This window comes from Bufo gargarizans, chromosome 8 (genome assembly GCF_014858855.1).
Source record: "Bufo gargarizans isolate SCDJY-AF-19 chromosome 8, ASM1485885v1, whole genome shotgun sequence".
NCBI lineage: Eukaryota > Metazoa > Chordata > Amphibia > Anura > Bufonidae > Bufo > Bufo gargarizans.
Window position 1 is genome coordinate 45,076,349 of NC_058087.1, and position 19,863 is coordinate 45,096,211.

General features: G+C 41.8%; 1 protein-coding gene across 1 annotated transcript in view; it reads left to right on the forward strand.

Annotated features, from left to right (window-relative positions):
* ITPRID2 (ITPR interacting domain containing 2) overlaps positions 1-19,863 on the forward strand; it is a 72,147-nt gene that overhangs the window by 13,538 nt on the left and 38,746 nt on the right. The window contains 5 exon segments of the mRNA XM_044303653.1: positions 8,231-8,289; positions 10,103-10,159; positions 15,129-15,171; positions 15,263-15,361; positions 19,048-19,256. Of these exon segments, the coding sequence (XP_044159588.1) occupies positions 8,231-8,289; positions 10,103-10,159; positions 15,129-15,171; positions 15,263-15,361; positions 19,048-19,256 (467 nt within the window).

Here is a 19,863-nt window from a genome sequence, read left to right on the forward strand (position 1 = left end):
GTTTAAAATGCCATAATATACCCTGTAAGGCTCAACTCGTATATATATCAGTTGTGTCCAACAGGTTTCATGGCTGACATATATGTGATATATGTGAAGTTTTTTGCTTTGGACAGATGCTTGCTACAGTTTGGAGACATCTGACATCAAAACTGAAAGGATGTCATGGAAAACTATTTTCTGTACCACGCTGGAGTGAGATACGTGGGAAGCCGGCCTTATTCTTTCTAATGTCGCTTCTTCAGGGTGTTTAAGCCCCTGTCCTATTACTTTTGGTTATGTAGTTGTTCACAATCTGTCCTAAAGTTGTATTCGATGCACGTTTCAAAAGGAACTGCAAACTATGAAATGACTTTAGATAAAGAGCAGTAAAAATAATTATGGTGTATATGTGGATGATCATGTGAGTACAAACAGTAGATATTAAGATCCAGTTCTACCACTATTGGAGCCAGAGAACTTACCATAAACATCAGTAGAAAAGCACCCACATGGTGAGACTGGCGCTCTAGTCAGGATACTATATCCTCAGGTAGCTTCTACTCGGGAAGGTTCTAAGGTAAATGATATGAAAGTGTAGACTTGCTATGGTAGCGATCACATGTTAGTCATATTGTTTTGGTTTTTCATTGATTTGCACCTAAAAGCCGCAAAAAAAAAATGCAGTCTGAGTTTAAAGGGGGTTCTACAGTTTGTTTTAACTGATGATCTATCCTCTGGATAGATCATCAGCATCTAATCGGCGGGGGTCTGACACCCGGGACCCCGCCGATCAGCTGTTTGAGAATGCAGCGGTGCTGGCAGTAGTGCCGCGGCCTTCTCATTGTTTACCGATGTCCCAGTGACGTCACGACTAGTATCACTGGCCTGGGCGGGGCTAAGCTCCATTCAAGTAAACAGAGCTTAACCCCGCCCAGGCCAGTTGATACTAGTCGTGACGTCACTGGGCCTGTGGTAAACAGTGAGAAGGCCGCGGCGCTGCTGGAGCTCCGCTGTCTTCTCAAACAGCTGATCGGCAGGGTCCCGGGTGTCGAACCCCCGCCGATCATCTATCCAGAAGGTAGATCATCAGTTTAAACAAACTGCAGTACCCCTTTAAAGCTACGTTCACAGAAATGTTGTCGTTAGCCTGATTTGGAGGGCTGTTCTGGTATACTGTAAATGCCGGTTTTCGGGCGGACAAAAACCACCGCATGCAACAATATTTGTCCAGCCAGAGCATGACCTTTATGTCTGAAAAGGGTCCGGATCCCATTAGTAAATGGAGATCTGGTGGTATACGGTGAGCTCCGATAGCCTGCTCCTCAACCAGATCAGGCCACCAGAATTAAACTAACTTTGAACGGGGCCTAAAGTGGAAGCCCTGTGCATCCTGTGACCAAATCTGATCATGCTGTTAAACCTGTGCACCCTCTTTCACCCGTCCAGTATGTCTGGTCAAAGCCCCTTCATGTCCAAATGAAAAAAACTAAAACGTGCCGTGTCCTATCTGATGCCATGCTTGGTACGATTTATGAATGAGAACAGGAATCGGACAGATTCTGTCATGCTTGGCGGTAAGATTGGCACAGCATGCAGTGCTATTCTGTACCTTGAACGTTGAGCACCAAGATAGATCCCGGGATACCCCATTATAAGTCAGTGTCGTGGTTTCATGTAAACCATGGTGCAGATGTAGGGTAAGTAAAGCCTAAATCCTTGCAAAATAAGGTATAAGCAGCAGATGGCGCTCTATTATAAAAACCATATTACAGCTGCTGCGATTGGGGCTTAAGATGTGTTCCAAAGCCACTCTCCTGTATGTATGGAAAATCTACGCCATGTGCCTTTTCCCTATACTTCTAGTTTACATGCTAAAATAATTTAGGTACATTTTTTTCACTTTTGAAAAATGCATTTAGAAACGTCATTCTTTGAAACATGCAGGATTGTGATTGCAGCTTCCTATTGAAGCAGTTCTTTGATCATTTCTAGGAGTTTCTTTAAAAATAAAATTCTGTCAAAACTGAACATGAACGTGTGCAGCTCCACGCTACGGTACCCTGAAAGATTATCTACATTAGGGTTATTCAAAAAAGACGACTGAGGGGAGATCTAATTACTATGTATAAATATATCAGGGGTCAGTGCAGAGATCTCTCCCATCAGCTATTTATCCCCAGGACTGTGACTGTGACGAGGGGACATCCTCTGCGTCTGGAGGAAAGAAGGTTTGTACACAAACATAGAAGAGGATTCTTTAGGCCCCTTTCACACAGGCGAGAATTCCTTGCGGGTGCAATGCGTGAGGTGAACGCATGAGGTGAGTAAATTTTTTTTATTTTTAACCCCTAAAGCCACGTTTTAGTAAGCATTCTGTATTAAGAATGCTATTATTTTCCCTTATAACCATGTTATAAGAGAAAATAATAAAATATACAGCACACCTAACCCGAACTTCAGTGAAGGGGTTCGGGTCTGGGTACCACAGTCAGTTTTTTTTTTTTTTTAGTTTTTTTTCACATGCGTGCAAAACGCATGGCACCTGTGCGATAAAAACTGAACATTGGAACGCAATCGCTGTCAAAACTGACTGAAATTGCTTACCTACTCACGCGATTTTCCCTGATTGCAGAGGCAACGCGTCCAGACCTAATCCGGACACGCTCGACTGCAAGGGGCCTTACGGTAAGAGCAGTGAGACTGTGGAACTCTCTGCCTGAGGAGGTGGTGATGGTGAGTACAATAAAAGAGTTCAAGAGGGGCCTGGATGTATTTCTGGAGTGTAATAATATTACAGGCTATAGCTACTAGAGAGGGGTCGTTGATCCAGGGAGTTATTCCGATTGCCTGATTGAAAGGCGTTTTTTCCCCTGAAGAAAATTTGTTTCTACCGCTGATCTTTTTTCTTTTCTTTCTCTGGATCAACTTTGTAGGGTAACAGGCTGAACTGGATTGACAGATGGTTGTTTTGGTCTTTTTTTTTGCCTATCAATGTTACTATGATATATATTTAGACCAAGGGACAAAGTGAAAAGAGCTTCTTTGTGTAAGGCTACTTTCTCACACTCGTTTTGGCTTTCCGTTTGTGAGATCCGTTCAGAGCTCTCACAAGCGGTCCAAAACGGATCAGTTTTGCCCTAATGCATTCTGAATAGAAAAGGATCCTCTCAGAATGCCTCAGTTTGCCTCCGTTCATTCACTGCCTGACTAAGCGGAGCCAATCGGATCCGTCCTGACACACAATGTAAGTCAATGAGGACGAGTCTGTTTTCTCTGACACAATCTGGCACAATAGAAAACGGATCCGTCTTCCATTGACTTTTAATAGTGTTCAAGACGGATCTGTCATGGCTATAGAAGACATAATACAACCGGATGCACGCGGTTGTATTATTGTAACGGAAGAGTTTTTGCTGATTCATGACGGATCCGCAAAAAACGAGTGTGAAAGTGTGTCATCCGACCGGTCCAGTCTGTAAATGAAACCTGATTGTTGTGGTCACTCTGAGCTAGCTGAAGCTTGATCTGGCCAGCAGGGTTTCACGTGAAGCCAATCTCCACGATCTGCCTCCTTTGTTACCTGTTATATGAAAGCACACGACAAGGAAATGGCAATGAATTCTCTTTATGCCCTTGTATTAGGAACTTGGGTCTTAGGCCGTCTCTATCAAAATATATAATTACAAGTGGCGATCAAAATTAGAGAAAACACAATTTCAGAAATGTCAAGGTCATAGTGTGGTCCTATGTGAAAATATCCTAACATGAGTAAAGTAGCAGTATTTTAAGATTATTTCATAAATTGCATTTATTCTAAAGCACAGAATAAAAATGTAAATGAGATAATTGAAAAAGGACATTGATCAAAATTAGAGAACACTTTCGGATACCGGCACGTTATTGGTGTTAATCTGGCAACTGGTGCTAATTTCCTTAATGATCTGACAAACCCCATTTAACTGGCAGCCTAACTTTCCAGTTTTCACTGACTTTGCCAAAATGGTGTGCCGTTCCAAAGTGACTGAAACTTTCCGGCAGCAGGTTGTCCAGATGAAGTCCAAAGGGGTGACCATATCAGCCATAGCAAGAGAAGTTGGTGGTTCCAAGTCTGTGATTTCTAGAATATTGCATCTTTACAACATCACAAACTCATTCAAGTCCCCCAAGAAGGCTGGTCGCCTTAGAAAGACAAATGCAGAAGAGGACAGGATAATGCGGAGAATCCCCATGGGTAATTGTTCAACACTGCAGCTGGAATTGCTCGCCAGTTCAGTACTGAACAGAGTAAGGATCTGTCTCGTCATACAGTGTCTCCGCGTTTAAGAGCGTTTGGACTGAGAGCCCACTCTGCAGTGACCAAACCTCTTATTAGAAGAAGGAATCAAAAGGCTAGACTCACCTTTGCTGAGGAGCATGTTGTGTGGACAGAGGAGAAGTGGTCCAGAGTTAATTTTGGTGATGAAAGCCAGTTTAATTTATTTGGGTCTGATGGGAAACCTGTTTGTCAACAAACTGCAGAAAGACTGAACCCAAAGTGTGTAAAGAAGTCAGTGAAAGGTGGAGGAGAAAGTATCATGGTTGGGGAATGTTTAATGCAGCAGGAGTTGGACCTCTCCTACAGCTACATGGCAGAGTGAATGCAAGTGTGTATCAGAACCTTCTTCAGCAACACTTGGTTCCTTCCTTGCGTTCATCACTCAATCAGCCATCAATTTCCATGCAGGACAATGCCCCCTGTCGCACAGCAAAACGGGTAAAGCAGTTCCTTTAAAACTGAAAACATTAAAACAATGAAATGGCCGGCCCAGAGTCCTGATCTAAACCCAATAGAAAACCTCTGAAAAGTCCTTGGTGACAAAGTTATGGTCAAGAAACCCACAACAGTCACAGAAGTGTTGAAGAGACTGGAAGAAGAGTGGAGCAAAATCCCACCAGAGCAGTGTGAGAGACGAGTGATGTCCTGTGGCCGCAGGTGTGCTGAAGTCATTCAAAGCAAGGGCCTTTTTTCAGTGCAGGGTGCAGTTTTCTTATCTTTTTGGCTTAAAATATTGAAGCATGCAGGATTGTGATTGCAGCTTCCTATTGAAAATTTAATTTAGATTCCTGTTAGTTTTTTTTTTTATACTGGTAGGGCTATGTTTTGCTGTCTTTTAGGGAGACAAAGATGCGGTACCTAAACAACAAAGCAGTTCAGCTTGAACATTGATCTACCCTCTAGAGAGGTCATAGATATCAGATTGGTGGGGATCAAACGCTGGTACCCTCACTGCAATTTGGGTGTTTTTGGCTAGTGCTGGAAACTATACATGTGAAGGAAGGCTCCTTCCTCGGTGTGGTTTACAAAACAGGAGTACTGAAGCTCAGCTCCTATTCACTTGAATGGGTGTGAGCTACAGTACCCCAGCTCGGCTTGTTCATAGTGGATGGAGCCTTCTGCTTCCCGCTGCTACCACTGTATAGTTTCCACTGGCTGCCCGAAACAGCTGATTTGTGGGGGCGTCTGACCCGAGGATAGGTCCTCATTATTAAAGTGCTAGAATAGAAACCACGTTAAATGAGGAGGGACTTATTCTTGATGTTTTACTGCCATATTGTATCCATCTTTGCCGTTAGCCCTTTCCTGGCATACGCTCACATGAGTGGTATGCTGCCATGCTGAAGCTGGCACCTTAAATGTTGTATGTCTATGTGCGTTGGTTTTACTTTTAAATGCTGCTCTAGAATCCAAAGTCTTTCAAATCCAATTTTGAACCTTCCTGAGTATTGTAGCTGGCGTTCTTGACAGAAACCAGAAAGTTTACGTTTGAATAACTGGCAGAAAGACGCTTTTTCCATGACCTCACTCAAAACCATGTCCCCTATAGGGACATCAAAAAGCTTAACTGTCAGTGAAGAGGATGAGTTGCAGGTAACTGGTTTTCTTATGCATCATCTATGGATAACAAAGGGAACAGTAATCATGAAATCCAACAAAGTACATGAATGGGAAATACCATTTACTTACTTTTAGGTCATAGCAGATAAAACTGCAATTGATTTAAAACACATCCACAATAATAAAATCTTGGTAGGAGATCCTTCAGCTCCTGGTAGAATCCTTCAGGAGATGTCGTCATGTTTGTAGGTGTAGTCGAATACTATGGGAAGGACTGGTTAATTGCTTGCCCCAGGGTGCCTGGTAGGCCCTCACTTGTTTTGTCTACGTGGGAATGCATTCATATACAATGGAATATAAAAATACATGTGGTGGAGAGTCAAAAAGATGGCTGGAAATTACCACTTTTTTATTGTAACCCTAAATACAGTTTTGGCTTCCAGTTTAAGGCCTCGGTCACAAGTCAGAGAATCACTTGGCGTCTCTACAGACAGCACACCTAACACCTACCCATTGACTTTAATGCGTGTATTCACACATCAGTGGTTTTCCACAGTCCATGGTAACAACACGGAAGCATGACCTGCATTTGTCCGATTAATCCCTCGTGCACATTATTGTCTATGGGTTCGCAAAAATCAGACACAACCTCTGTTTGGTCTTAGGTTTTCACGGATTGCTGTAGGAATAGGCTCTATAATTTTATTTTCAGCCTTGCACTGTCCGTGGAATACACATAACATATGGAGAGCAAAAACCGGAGACCCGGACTAAACGCTGACCCTTCACGTACATCTTTACTGATGAACCGCTGACCATCTTGTCACAGATTTGTGAAGGAGGATGAATCCTCCGTTCATGTCGGTTTAATCGACTGTGTTTAACTACTTATTTGTAATGATATGCCTTTATTTTGTGGTACGTAATTCGTGGCTCTCTAAAACACGGGTACTGGCTGAGTGCATGCCACAATTTAACTCCTGCAGAAATGTCCTATTCCTGTCAGCAAAATGGACACTAATGGGACATCTATCTTTTTTTTTTTGTGGGCAGAGCAAGTTGATACAAGACACTTACTAATGTATTGTTTCCTTTGCATCACGTTATACACTGCTAGTTTCCATGGTTACAACCACCCTGCAGTTCAGCAGCGGTGGTCGTGCTTGAACACTATAGGAAAAAAAACGCCGGGCTTTGCGCACCTCCATGGTACCAGCCACTGGCGAAGCTGGCACCTTATCCTATAGTGTGCAAGCATGACCACCACTGCTGGATTGCTGGGTGGTCGTAACCATGGAAACAAGCAGTGTATAATGTGATGGAAAAATGAATCCAGACAGCAAAGGAGGCAATATGGAGAATCATAATACATTAGTAAGTGGCTTGTATTAACTTTCTCTACATCTTAAAATGACATTTTCTGAAGTGAGAGAACCCCTTTAAACATAGGACAGTTGATGAGTGGGGGTGGTGGGAATCGGACCCTCGAAATGAGACTTCAGTTATCACCAATTTGCCTTGCCGGAGCCTATACATTTTAGTGCTGGCTCTCCGTACAGGATTAAAACAGTTTGGAGTGAAGCGATTTCTGATCTGGTCCAGTATCCGAACCTCTCTTCGCTCATCCCTAGTCATCAGTATACAAGTCTTGTAAAACCCTTTTTAAACTCTAAACCTGAAGGACTGCAATCTGTGGGTCCACTCCTGATGCACTTGGAGCAGGAAGGTCCCTTTGCCTCTACTTTTGCATACACTAAACTGCTGACAGACTCCTTTTAAAGGGAACCTGTCAGCGGGATTTTGGGTATAGAGCTGAGGACATGGGTTGCTAGATGGCCGCTAGCAATTCCGCAATACCCAGTCCCCATAGCTCTGTGTGCTTTTATTGTGTAAAAAAAATAAAAAAATATTTGATACATATGCAAATTAACATGAGTCATATCTTACTTGTGTGACCAGAGAAGAGTCATATTTTCAAGCTCTGACTAATCTCAGGTTACTTTGCATATGTATCAAATCAGTTTTTATACACAATAAAAGCACACAGAGCAATGGGGACTGGATATTGCGAATGGGCTAGCGGCCATCTAGCAACCCATGTCCTCAGCTCTATACACAAAATCCAGGTGACGGGTTCCCTTTAAATCTTGCATTTCATTTAGAGACTCGCACGTTCTCGCTAACACATGGTGCATATTTTTGTGTGTCTTCAGTTAGCCCTTCTCTTCTGCGCTCCATCCACCACTGATTGCTGTGAGATGATGATTAGTATCCCACCCTTTATCTTGTGCCTTCTGTGTAACAAGAGGAAGGATATGAAACAATTATCAGAACTATGAGACATACTAAGTTGGCTAATCTTGTGGTTTTTAGAACGCCACTGGGAGCGTCCCTAGATGAACAGAGCAGCGCCCTGCCAGGCTTTCCTAAGGGTAAGTGATCGTTCTGCTTATTGCTTGCTATGTTCGCCGACATGCCAAGTAATATCAAGTGTTTGTTCTGTGTCCTATGCAAACGTGCAGTGGGATTGTATCACTGGACTCCTGTTCTACCCCAGGACAGGTGGAGATTATCTCACGTCCAAAGTGGAAAAATCTCTTCAGGTTAAATTAAGTTTACACTGTTTGAATTTTGGAAATGGGAGCGTTGCATCTTGGGCTACTTTCACACTAGCTTGTTTGTTGGATCCGTCAGGGCTCAGCAAAAACGCTTCCGTTACTGATAATACAACAATCTGCATCCGTTACGAACGGATCTGGTTGTATTATCTTTAACGTGGCCAAGATGGATCCGTCATGAACTCCATTAAAAGTGAATGGGGGACGGATCTGTTTTCTATTGTGTAAAAAAAAAAAAAAAAAAAAAAAAAAAAAAAAAAAAAAAAACGGATCTGTCCCTATTGACTTGCATTGTGGGTCATGACTGATCCCAGGACAGAAAGCAAACTGCAACATGCTGCGATTTGCTCTCCGGTCTGGGAACGCAACCAAACGGAACGGAATACATTTAGGAGCATTCTGTTCAGTTCTGTTTTGTCCCCATTGACAATGAATGGGGACAAAACGGAAGTGTTTCTCCAGTATTGTGACCTCAATACCGGAAAATAGAAACACTAGTGTGAAAGTAGCCTTAGAGCCGATAATTGTCTTGTTAATAATTGTTTATCTGGTTATCTGGATGTCTGATATGTTATAATTTTTCTCTTAAAATCCACAATGACCCCTCTATCCACTTATAATACTTCAGCAGCAGAACTGTACATCCGGCTATAGAACACTTTAAAAAAACAAACAAAAAAAAACACAACCTTAATGGATTTCAGTAGTTTTTCGTTTAATTTGGCAGATTTTTATTTGTAACACTGGGAATATTCTTCTTTCCCCCCCCCCCCCCCCCCAAGTTCTATAGAGAAGCACGTACAAAAAATACCCTCAATACCTCATACATTTTTCTATAGAGGTTAAGGAGCCTCTGCCAGCATGATCAACCTTGTTAAACCAGGCATATTGCCTGACAGGGTTGATCATGCTGATTCGAACAATAACTTGATTGATTTTTAACTTGATTTTTATCTTTATGCAAAGATTATATTTGTTTAATCCTTTAAAGGGGTTCTGGGGGAATGATGTTTTTTCTTATAAGTGCCCCTAGCCTGCCTCCGTACACAGAAGATGCTTATGGGCACGGCACCCCTCAGGCCAATCATTGGCTCCAGCGGCGCATGTAACCCATGCCTATGCTCATGATGTGGCGGATGTAATCGCTGCACGAGATCGAAGCGGTGGGGAGCAGGTAAGTATGAATCTTCTGTCCATAGAAGCAGGCTGAAGACACTTGTGAATTCATTGTTCCTGGAGAACCCCTTTAAGTGGAAAGCCTTTTCCTTGGCAATGCTCTATACGGCGCTTACCTTGTTTCTTCTGACCATCACGTTGATCCCCTTCCTAAAGCACTATAAGAAAGGAGTAGCACGGTCACTCAGGGTGTGTGTTTTTTTTATTTTTATTTTTTTGGTGTGTTTTCCCTTCTCCAGTCTTCACTTTAGCCTTGCAATACGGAAGTGAAACATGTTGCATTAGCATTTGTGTGCTTTTTTTTTTTTTTTTTTTTTTTTCTTGCCTTGTTTGAGCTGTGCTTAGTTTAGCTGAACACTGACCTTCAGTACGCTGCAGGCATCTGATATGGTAACAAGAAAAACATGTGGCACTTCTGACTGAGCCATCGGTTTACATCTTTCTTTCCTAGGAATGATTATAAAAAATGGCAACAGCTTTGAAGATGACTTGTCCCTTGGAGCAGAAGGTCAGTATAGCACCCATGTACCTAGGTGGCACCCAGCACTCAAGGGGCTACCGGCAGCGCCTCCTCCTATTTCACTTTGTCTTAGTAATGTTTTTGCATATGGAGTTTTTTGTAATATTGGATTTAGACCAGTCATAGGAGCAGTTATCTGTACACGCTAAGGATACATTTTCCTAAGGGCAATGTTCACACATTGCCTAACTTTAGACCTAATATTTTTCTACCAGCTGTTTTGGCTTAGACACTGTGCATATTCTCAGGTGTCCCTATGTTGGTAGTTTACTTCGGTCAATAAAGGCACTGGACCATCTTGTTCCATCTTGTAATTTTTTTTTATTTTTTTTTTATAGTGACACTATGTCACAGTTGTGGTCCACTTTTTAGGACAATTTCTTTCAAACCTATGCATGCTTTGACCCCCCCACACCCCAACCGAATAGAACTTCGTTGCTCTTACCAATGCTTTTTTCGCTTATACAGCTCTACCGAAAAAAAATTAGGCATGCATAAAGTGTGTTTAAACCCAGGCAGGTGTTATGAGGCCTCCAAAAAACGCCAAGGACAAATCATTCACTATAGACTTTAAAGTAACATCTGCTGCATGAAAAAAGCAGGAAAAACAATGAAAGCAAAATAAATAAAAATAAAAAACCCTATGTGCGATACCAGCAGGGTTTATGTAGTATCGGGATAATCTTCCAGGGCGGAATTCTGCTACATTGTACAGAAAACGACAGCGCGGTGTTGGGTAATAGATTTAATTAACCTTTACAGTAGAAGTCCTCCTGTATGGACACGCCAGTCGTGTTCACTGTCAAAATAATTTAGTTTTATGTAATCCGGATATGGAGTGCAGCGTTCCATCCTCTCGGCTACAGATTAGCTTGTTCTTATGTCGGAGAAGATGCCATTTATGGTAAATGCTGTTTTATTATATATCGCCTACAACCTATAATGAACACCTCTCCATGAGACCGTATAATCCGTATCCTTTCGTCCTCGATAATCCAGCTTTATGAATAACTGTAAGTTGTTCTTTGAAGTGAACGTGCCTTGTAAACCTGCACGTGTGCGTTAAAGCGCGAGCCTCTTGTGGCAGGTATATAAAGACGTGTCGGGTAGCTTAGACGTCCTCCAAGAAAACCAGAAGTAACTTAAACACTAATGTTCTCATAAAGACTGATTTATCTGCTGCTGCAAGTCGTGGCAAGCTCCAATATAGCGCGGGGTTGTATGTGGAGCAGGGAAGGAAAGTCTTCTCGCGCTTCAGTGTGTTGTAATGGTTGTTGTTTAGTTTGTGTATTAGCACAAGAACCAGATCTGTCAATTTGTTCCTTTGTGTTCAGAATTAACTTCCTAGCAACCTCACGGGTGCCGCACTATTTACTCTGATCCGGCGCATGTGACAAAGATTTAAGGGATCTTCTGTCGTCATTTTAAATACGGACTTTGTCTGTTTAGACCATTGGTGCACAGAAGTACTCAGAGGAGTCGCTGCTTTCTTATGGAAAAAGTACAAATGGTTGGAGTGACTGGCCGTCTAGCAAGCTAGTACCGAAGGCCCACGACCATGTCAGATTTTTTTTCAATGCAACAGAAGCAGGAAAAAGACAGGGCACCTTCTCATGCAAACATCCTTGAACAGAAAGAGAATTGGTTGGCGGTGCAGCATTCCTCTCACAACCCTGGTAGAAGCATGTGAAGATATGCAACGAAAGGCCCTCTTCAGCCTGTCCAGGACCGGTTGACGGATTAGATCGCGGCCACATGTGTAGCACCCAGTGGGCAGAAACCGTGAACGGCGCTGCTGATATCCAGGATCGTGGATATTAACTGGAAACTTTATTGTGCATTAAATGGCTACGTGTTTCGGCACTGGACTAGTGCCTTCATCAGGCAATGTCTGATTTTTGGATCCTTTGAAAAACCGATGTGTTGTTGTGTATTTTTTAAGTTCTCACTCCTGTCCATGAATCGAGAATGTATTTTCTAATCCACAAATCCTACGCTGAGATTCTTAGATCGGGCACATGGGTCAGTGCAAAAATTATGGGTTTGTGCTTGGCCCCATTGACTCGTATAGCTTTATGTAATGTATTTTAAGACTGTATGCACACTGAAGAAAACACATCGATGTGCATGAGCCACAAGACTACTTATTTTAAAGCACGCTATGTAACTTAGAGTTTCCAGTATTATTCAAGACTAGTTTGGAGGCATTTTTTTTCCCTGAATTAAAGTCACCAGGTAATGTTATTAAATCGGGCAGATTGCCTGGTAGGGTTGATCACGCTGAATACAATTAGGGTGCCTTAACACTCTTTTTGCGGATTTTGTTGCTGAATTTTCCGCAACTGAAAATCTGTTCCATTCATTTCAATGGGGTGGTAAGCGCATGGATTTCTGCAAGCCCCATTCAGGTGAATGGAACGGATTTTCAGTTGCGGAAAATTCTGCAATAAAATCTGCAGTGTGTGAAGACGCCCTTATACCTACCTTTTGGTTTTGTAGCTTAAACGGCTACCAATGATTTACAATGATACAAAATGGAATAATATTGGTGACACAGTGGCAGCTGTGAGAAGACCAGAGTTGTCTCGTCTAGTCCTGCCAATGTATAGTATTCTGAGCATCGACGGACATAGCTGTAACGGTGCTCCGTGCGTTACTGCCAGCCCCCTGATGCTCTAATTTGCATGAATATAAAAATCAACGTATCTCAGCAGCCACAAAAAAAAAAGGTACTTATTTTAATCCTTACAATCAACCCTACCAGGCAATGTCTGGTTTAATAGGGTTGATTGTATTGAAAGATGCTCCAAGTCTAGTTGTCGTTCTGTTCAGTTTGATCTCTTTCTAGGAGAACTGGGTGACCTGCTTTTTTCTATTTTATAACTTCAAGAAGGATTTCTTGTAGGGTCCGAAATGGCAACACTGATCAACCAATCCTTGTTCTCATATTGGTGCAAAATTAAAGTATTCTTGTGAAGTGGGCCCTTCCATGCCGTAGTCGGCCATTCCCTTGGTGGTATAATAGCTGTGGGGGTTAGAGAAACCCTACAGCGTTTGGCTGATTTGTTAGAATGGCTTCTGCGTCATGAGATAAAGTTGGATTTGGGGTGACTCGGACAACTCCTGGCTGCTGTAGGGTGACTATATTCGTTTGCTTACTACTTTATGGGCAAATGTACCGCCGGATAACTGAAAGAATAACTGCAGCAATTTGCATTAAAACGTATGATGTTATAGGGTGATTCACAGCTTGTGCAGGCACCCTAAATAGAAATAGAATGTGTCGGCAGATAAGAACCATTTGGCCCATCTAGTCTGCCCAATATACTAAATACTATGGATAGCCCCTGGCCCTATCTTATATGAAGGAAGGCCTTATGCCTATCCCATGCATGCTTAAACTCCTTCACTGTATTTGCAGCTACCACTTCTGCAGGAAGGTTATTCCATGCATCCACTACTCTCTCAGTAAAGTAATACTTCCTGATATTACTTTTAAACCTTTGCCCCTCTAATGTCCTCTTGTAGCAGTTTTTCTTCTTTTACATATTCTCTCCTCTTTTACCTTGTTGATTCCCTTCATGTATTTAAAAGTTTCTATCATATCCCCTCTGTCTCGTCTTTCTTCCAAGCTATACATGTTAAGGTCCTTTAATCTTTCCTGGTAAGTTTTATCCTGCAATCCATGTACCAGTTTAGTAGCTCTTCTCTGAACTCTCTCCAAAGTATCAATATCCTTCTGGAGATATGGTCTCCAGTACTGCTCACAATACTCCAAATGAGGTCTCACTAGTGCTCTGTAGAGCGGCATGAGCACCTCCCTCTTTCTACTGGTAATGCCTCTCCCTATACACCCAAGCATTCTGCTAGCATTTCCTGCTGCTCTATGACATTGTCTGCCTACCTTTTAAGTCTTCTGAAATAATGACCCCTAAATCCCTTTCCTCAGATACTGAGGTTAGGACTGTATCACAGATTTTATATTCTGCTCTTGGGTTTTTACGTCCCAGGTGCATTATCTGCACTTATCAGCATTAAATTTTAGTTGCCAGATTTTTGACCATTCCTCTAGTTTTCCTAAATCCTTTTCCATTTGGTGTATCCCTCCAGGAACATCAACCCTGTTACAAATCTTTGTCATCAGCAAAAAGACACACCTTACCATCGAGGCCTTCTGCAATTTCGCTGATAAAGATATTAAACAATATGGGTCCCAGAACAGATCCCTGAGGTACCCCACTGGTAACAAGACCATGGTCTGAACATACTCCATTGACTTCAACTGTCTGTTGCCTGTCCCTCAGCCACTGCGTAATCCATTCAACAAATAGTTCATGACTGTGATATTTTCTGGTTTACATGGGTCTTTAGCAATTTATACAGTGCACAAAGACAGTAAAGCGAACTTGGTCAATGCCCTGTGCTGAAGGTAATTCTGGAAATGTACAGGAGAAGCTCACAATTGGGTCAGGATTTCATAAAGGAGATGTTTGCAGTGTTAGTTACTCCTGGTGTTGGGCGACTATGTCATTTCTATCATCCTCAAATAATTCCACATATAGTTTGTCATGGGAATGATTTACATATGTGATTCTAGTGAAGAGCGCGCTTGTATTGACACGTACAAGTCACCCGCCGCGTGATGAGGTGGATGAATGCGGGCATGAGGTGTATCATCCCATAAAAGGAATTTGGTCTTTGTTAAATCAATTACAGGATTTATTTCTGAAACAAAAACTGACTATTGGAGACTTAAGACGTGTCCGATGAATGAAGCAGCTGCTGCTAATTGTTTGAAATCTGTAAAAGAATTTAAGAAGTGGCATGTACCTGCAAATCTGACAGGTTGGGCATTTAGAAAGCATTCTGCGATCTGAGCCCTTGCCAGCAAAGATTTAGGCTGCATGTGTCTATAGTAACTAAAGCATGACTAACTGCTCCTCTTCATTGTTTCTAGCTAATCATCTCCATCAAAGGTTCTTGCCGATGGAGCCCACCTTGTAAGTAACATTTCTTGGTGCTCCCGCTTCATCCCTTCTTTGAACTGATATCATTACCGATTGTTCACGCTGGTGTCTTTCTGCTTTAAAGCAATGGTATGCTGGCACAAGATCGACGACTCCAGTTTCACCAGAAGGGGAGAAGCATGAACTCCACTGGATCTGGAAAAAGCAGTGCAACTGTATCAAGGTAGGTGTCCTTCATACATGTGCTTGAAAAGTGTGCAAGTCTATTCGAGGGAAGTGTGCATCTTCATTTTCTGTCCTCATGGATGAGAAGTGTATCCATATGACGACCTTGGTGTCCAGTACGTGTGCTGGTGGGGCCCCCCACCGGCAAGATGATGTATGTAAACTCCATGCAGATGATCTTAGTTGGACTTAAATGCAGGACAAGTGTCATCATATGATGTATGGTTAGGTTTAAGATGGGCAATGCAACATGAATGCTCTTTGAAATCATCTCCTCTCCTGACCAAGGACATTCTCTTTTCATCTTGGGATTCTCCATTTAGGAAAAGTCAACAAGTTAAGCTTAACCCCTTCAAGCGACATCCAGTTTGGGCCAAATGCCGAAGCCCCATTTTTTAAATCTGACGTGTCACTTTGTGGTAATTTTGGAACACTTTTTTTTTACTTATCCAAGCCATTCTGAGAATGTTTTTCTCGTGACACATCGTACTTCATGATAGTGGTGAATATGAGTTGAAACGTTTTTCCTTTTTATGCATAAAAAAATCTAAAATTTTGAAAAATTAGCTATTTTCAAAATTAGAATTTCTTTGCCTTTAGGACTAATAGTGAAACCTCTTCCTAAAATAGTTATTACTTTACATTCCCCATATGTCTACTTTATGTTGGCATCATTTTGTAAATTATATATATTATTTTTTTTTTTTTTTTTTTAAGAACATTTCCCAAACCCACTTTTTTAAGGACCATTTGTTATGGAGTCACTTTGTGGGGCTTATATGGTAGAAACCACCCATAAATGACTACATTTTAGAAACTACGCCCCTCAAATTATTCAAAACTGATTTTACAAACTTTATTAACCCTTTAGGTGTTAAAGCAAAATGGGAAATTTTAAAATGTCATATTTTTGAGGGCAGATTATCCATTTAAATCCAATTTTCCTGGAACACGTCAAGGGTTAACAGCCAAAGAAACCTCAATATTTATTACCCTGATTCTGCAGTTTACAGAAACTCCCCATATGTTGTCGCAAACTGCTGTATGGGCACACTGCAGGGCTCAGAAGGAAAGGAGGGCCATATTGTTAACGGAGTGCAGATTTTGCTGGACTGGTTTCCAGATGCCATGTCACATTTGAAGAGACTCTGAGGTACCCTTAGAAAGAAAACCCCCAAAAGTTGCCCCATTTTGGAAACTACCCCCCCTCAAGGAATAAATTTAGTGGTGAAGTAAATGCTTTGACCCAACAAGCGTTTCATAGAATTTAGAAACACATGGCTGTGAAAATGAGAGATTTACATTTATTTCCAATATACAGTTGCTTTAGCCCCAAATTTTTTTATTTTCACAAGGGGTAACAGGAGAAAATGCACCCCACAATTTGTTGTTCATTTTTTCCTGAATTACGGCAACACCTCATACGTGGTCATAAACCACTGTTTGGGGGAATAGCAGCATTCAGAAGGGAAGAAGCGGCATCAGGATTTTCTAACATGTAATTTTGCTGAGATTAGTTTAGGGCACATAACATTTGTATTTTTATCACCAATGTAGCCTTGTGGGGACTTGTTTTTTGAGGGACAGATTGTAGTTTTTATTGGTATTATTTTGGGGTACATAGGTCTTTTTGATCACATTTTACTTTTTTTTTTTTTTTGTGGAGATGAAGTGGGCAAAATGGCAATTCTGTCAGTGTTTTTTTTTTTTTTTTTTTTTTTTTTTTATGGGGCCCCTTGTGGTAAATATTATGATTCTTTTATTCTGTGGGTTGATAAGGTTATGGCGATACCAAATTTATGTAGTTTGTTTTACTACTTTTTCGACAATAAATCACTTGTTAAAAATTATTTAGCATTTACATATACTAAAGTCCATAGCCTTTTATATTTTTTCACCAATGTAGCTGTGTGGGGGGCTTGTTTTTTGCAGGGTGGATTGTAGTTTTTATTGGTATCATTTTGGAGTACATATGTCTTTTTGATCGCTTGTTTATTTATTTTTTTGTGGACGTGAAGATCCAGTTGGCCTGATGGCTATACAGTGCATTGCAATGCACTGTATAGTGTTTATTACAGTTACACTAATGCTGATCAGACCCTTGGGGTCTGATCAGCCTTAGGTACATAGCAGCAACCCGGATGCCTTAGTTGCAATGGCAACCGGACGCCTTACAATCGTCCCGCTGCCATGATGGAAGACAGAGGGAGCTCCGTCCCTCTCAACCCCATGGATGCCGCTGGTGGCTGCTGACCATGTCATCTTAGGGGTTAAATGGCCGATTTCGGCCGTAGCAGCAGAGTGTCAGCTGTAAATTACAGCAGACACTCTATGCTAATGGCAGCGGCTCCATTCCTGAGCCACTGCCATCAGAGCCCGCACAGAGGATCAGGGGGCATCTGGAGGCCACGGCTGATTTCAGGCTGTGATCGCCAGCGTGGAGATCATAGCCTGAAACTGTTATTTTAACCCTAAAGCTTTCCGATTGGTTAGTCTCTGCAGACTTGCCAATCGGAGCGCTTCCCGGCAACAGACCACTCTGATTGGTCCCTTGTCGGCTTCCCCGGTGTCGGAGACACTTTATAGTGTCACAGCCCAAGTAAGCAAATTGGACCTGACTGTACGTCCAAATGCAGTAAGTCGCTTGCAATTCAGACGTACAGTTGCGTCCAAATGCGTGAAAGGGTTAGTGCGAAATTGTCACGTTGATCACAAAATGTTATGGAGCTGGAGGCGCCGAGTAGAATGAGTTACAGTTCTGTGGACAATTCGTCAGTATAACCTGAATTTTATTCGTTTAAATACCTTTGCATTCTGGTCTTGAGCCCAGTAGGCGGTTCTGCTTGCTGATTGACCACCTTAAGATAAAGCTGCCAATCGTTGAGGGAGACATCTCCCATCGAGTAGAGACCTAAACTAATACATTTCAAGTTATACCAATTTTTTTCCCATAAAACCTATATATCTTAACTTCTCAACTCTTCTTGCTTTATAACATATTTTCATGGTGACTGGATCCCTTTTTAAAAGGGGTTTTCCATGTTGGATAAATCCCTGTTTGTTAGAAATATTCCTTGACAATAAGCTGGTGACAAAGTGTCCCCTGGTATACCCCTTGAGCAGTCGGCCATCATCTGTGGGGAAACCTGCCTGTAAAAGTTCCTTTGCACAGGACGATCAGGTACGAACTTTCATTCCTGATCTGCCTGTGTAAAGGTGCCATTGTTAATCAGTTGTTAATGGTCCCTGGACAGCAGATTGTGCTGTGTTAAGGGCGATCTGCTGCCCAGAAATAAGGAATTTGTATGTGGACAATCAATAGCAGTAGCCATTGCTCTTCCCCATACATTGGAGGTGATTACTGCATGTAAATGCACCTCTCACCGCCTCCTTCCGAGCAAGCAATTATCGAGAAGGAATGTTTCTTTCCAATAATTGATCAGGCAATTGGCCCATGTAAATGCACTGGAAGTGTTCGCTTTCCTTGTAGGAGGAGGAAATTGAGCATTACACAGTGGTCAATCAAATGAGTAGGTTGTCCATGTAATGAATGTCAACACAGGTCCTGCAGAACAAGTCATGCTCTTTGTAACGTCCGTTCGTCTCTATGTAAAAATGAGTTTACATAAGCGGCCAACCATTTTACTTTAATATTTTAATTTTTTTGTTATTTCCTTCCTTCAGTGTGTCAGAACTTTTAGACCTGTATGAAGAAGATCCTGAAGAAATTCTTTACAATCTTGGGTTTGGAAGGGATGAACCAGACATTGCTTCAAAAATACCACCCAGGTTTTTCAACAATTCCTCTTTTGCCAATGGGATCGATATCAAAGTATTTTTAAATGCGCAAATGCAACGGCTGGAGTTGGAGAATCCAAACTACGCCTTAACAAGTAAGTGCCTTTAAAAGCTGTTGTGTATGCTCTACAAGCTTACCTAAGAGTTTGTGTAGAGGTTTAGTTACAAGTGCTGCGGGCGGGCACAAATGATGCCTCTAGTTGCTGAATAGACCATTGTTGTAACTTAAAATTCCAGGCCACTTGGCATCAGCCTCATGCTGGTTAGGGTATAGTCGAGTATGTCGGGAGTCTGTGCCAAAGCTCAGTCTCTTGTTAATTGAATTCTAAGCATTTCCTTATTCATGCTGAGCGTTCTGAGCGTTTCATTCTGTTCTCTGGGACCGGTGTTTAATAAGGTAGCAGGACAACTAAGTTGTCATAAAATTTCTTATTTAAGCCTTTTTATAATCAAAATTCTAAATATTCACATTTTACTGAGAAATAAAAATCACTTGGCTGTGGATCCTTTGTACTAGAAGTGTGTAGTTTTTATACTCTTTGCAGTCCCTTCCTAGATCCTGTTCTGTTGATGTTGTCTGTCCAGGGATGTCCCATGAAAATGAGTGGCTGTCACTATTAATAGACTCTATATATTGGTGTGTTGTAGTATGGTGGATCTCTCTCATGCCGTAAAGGGGTTGTCTCATCATGGACAATGGGG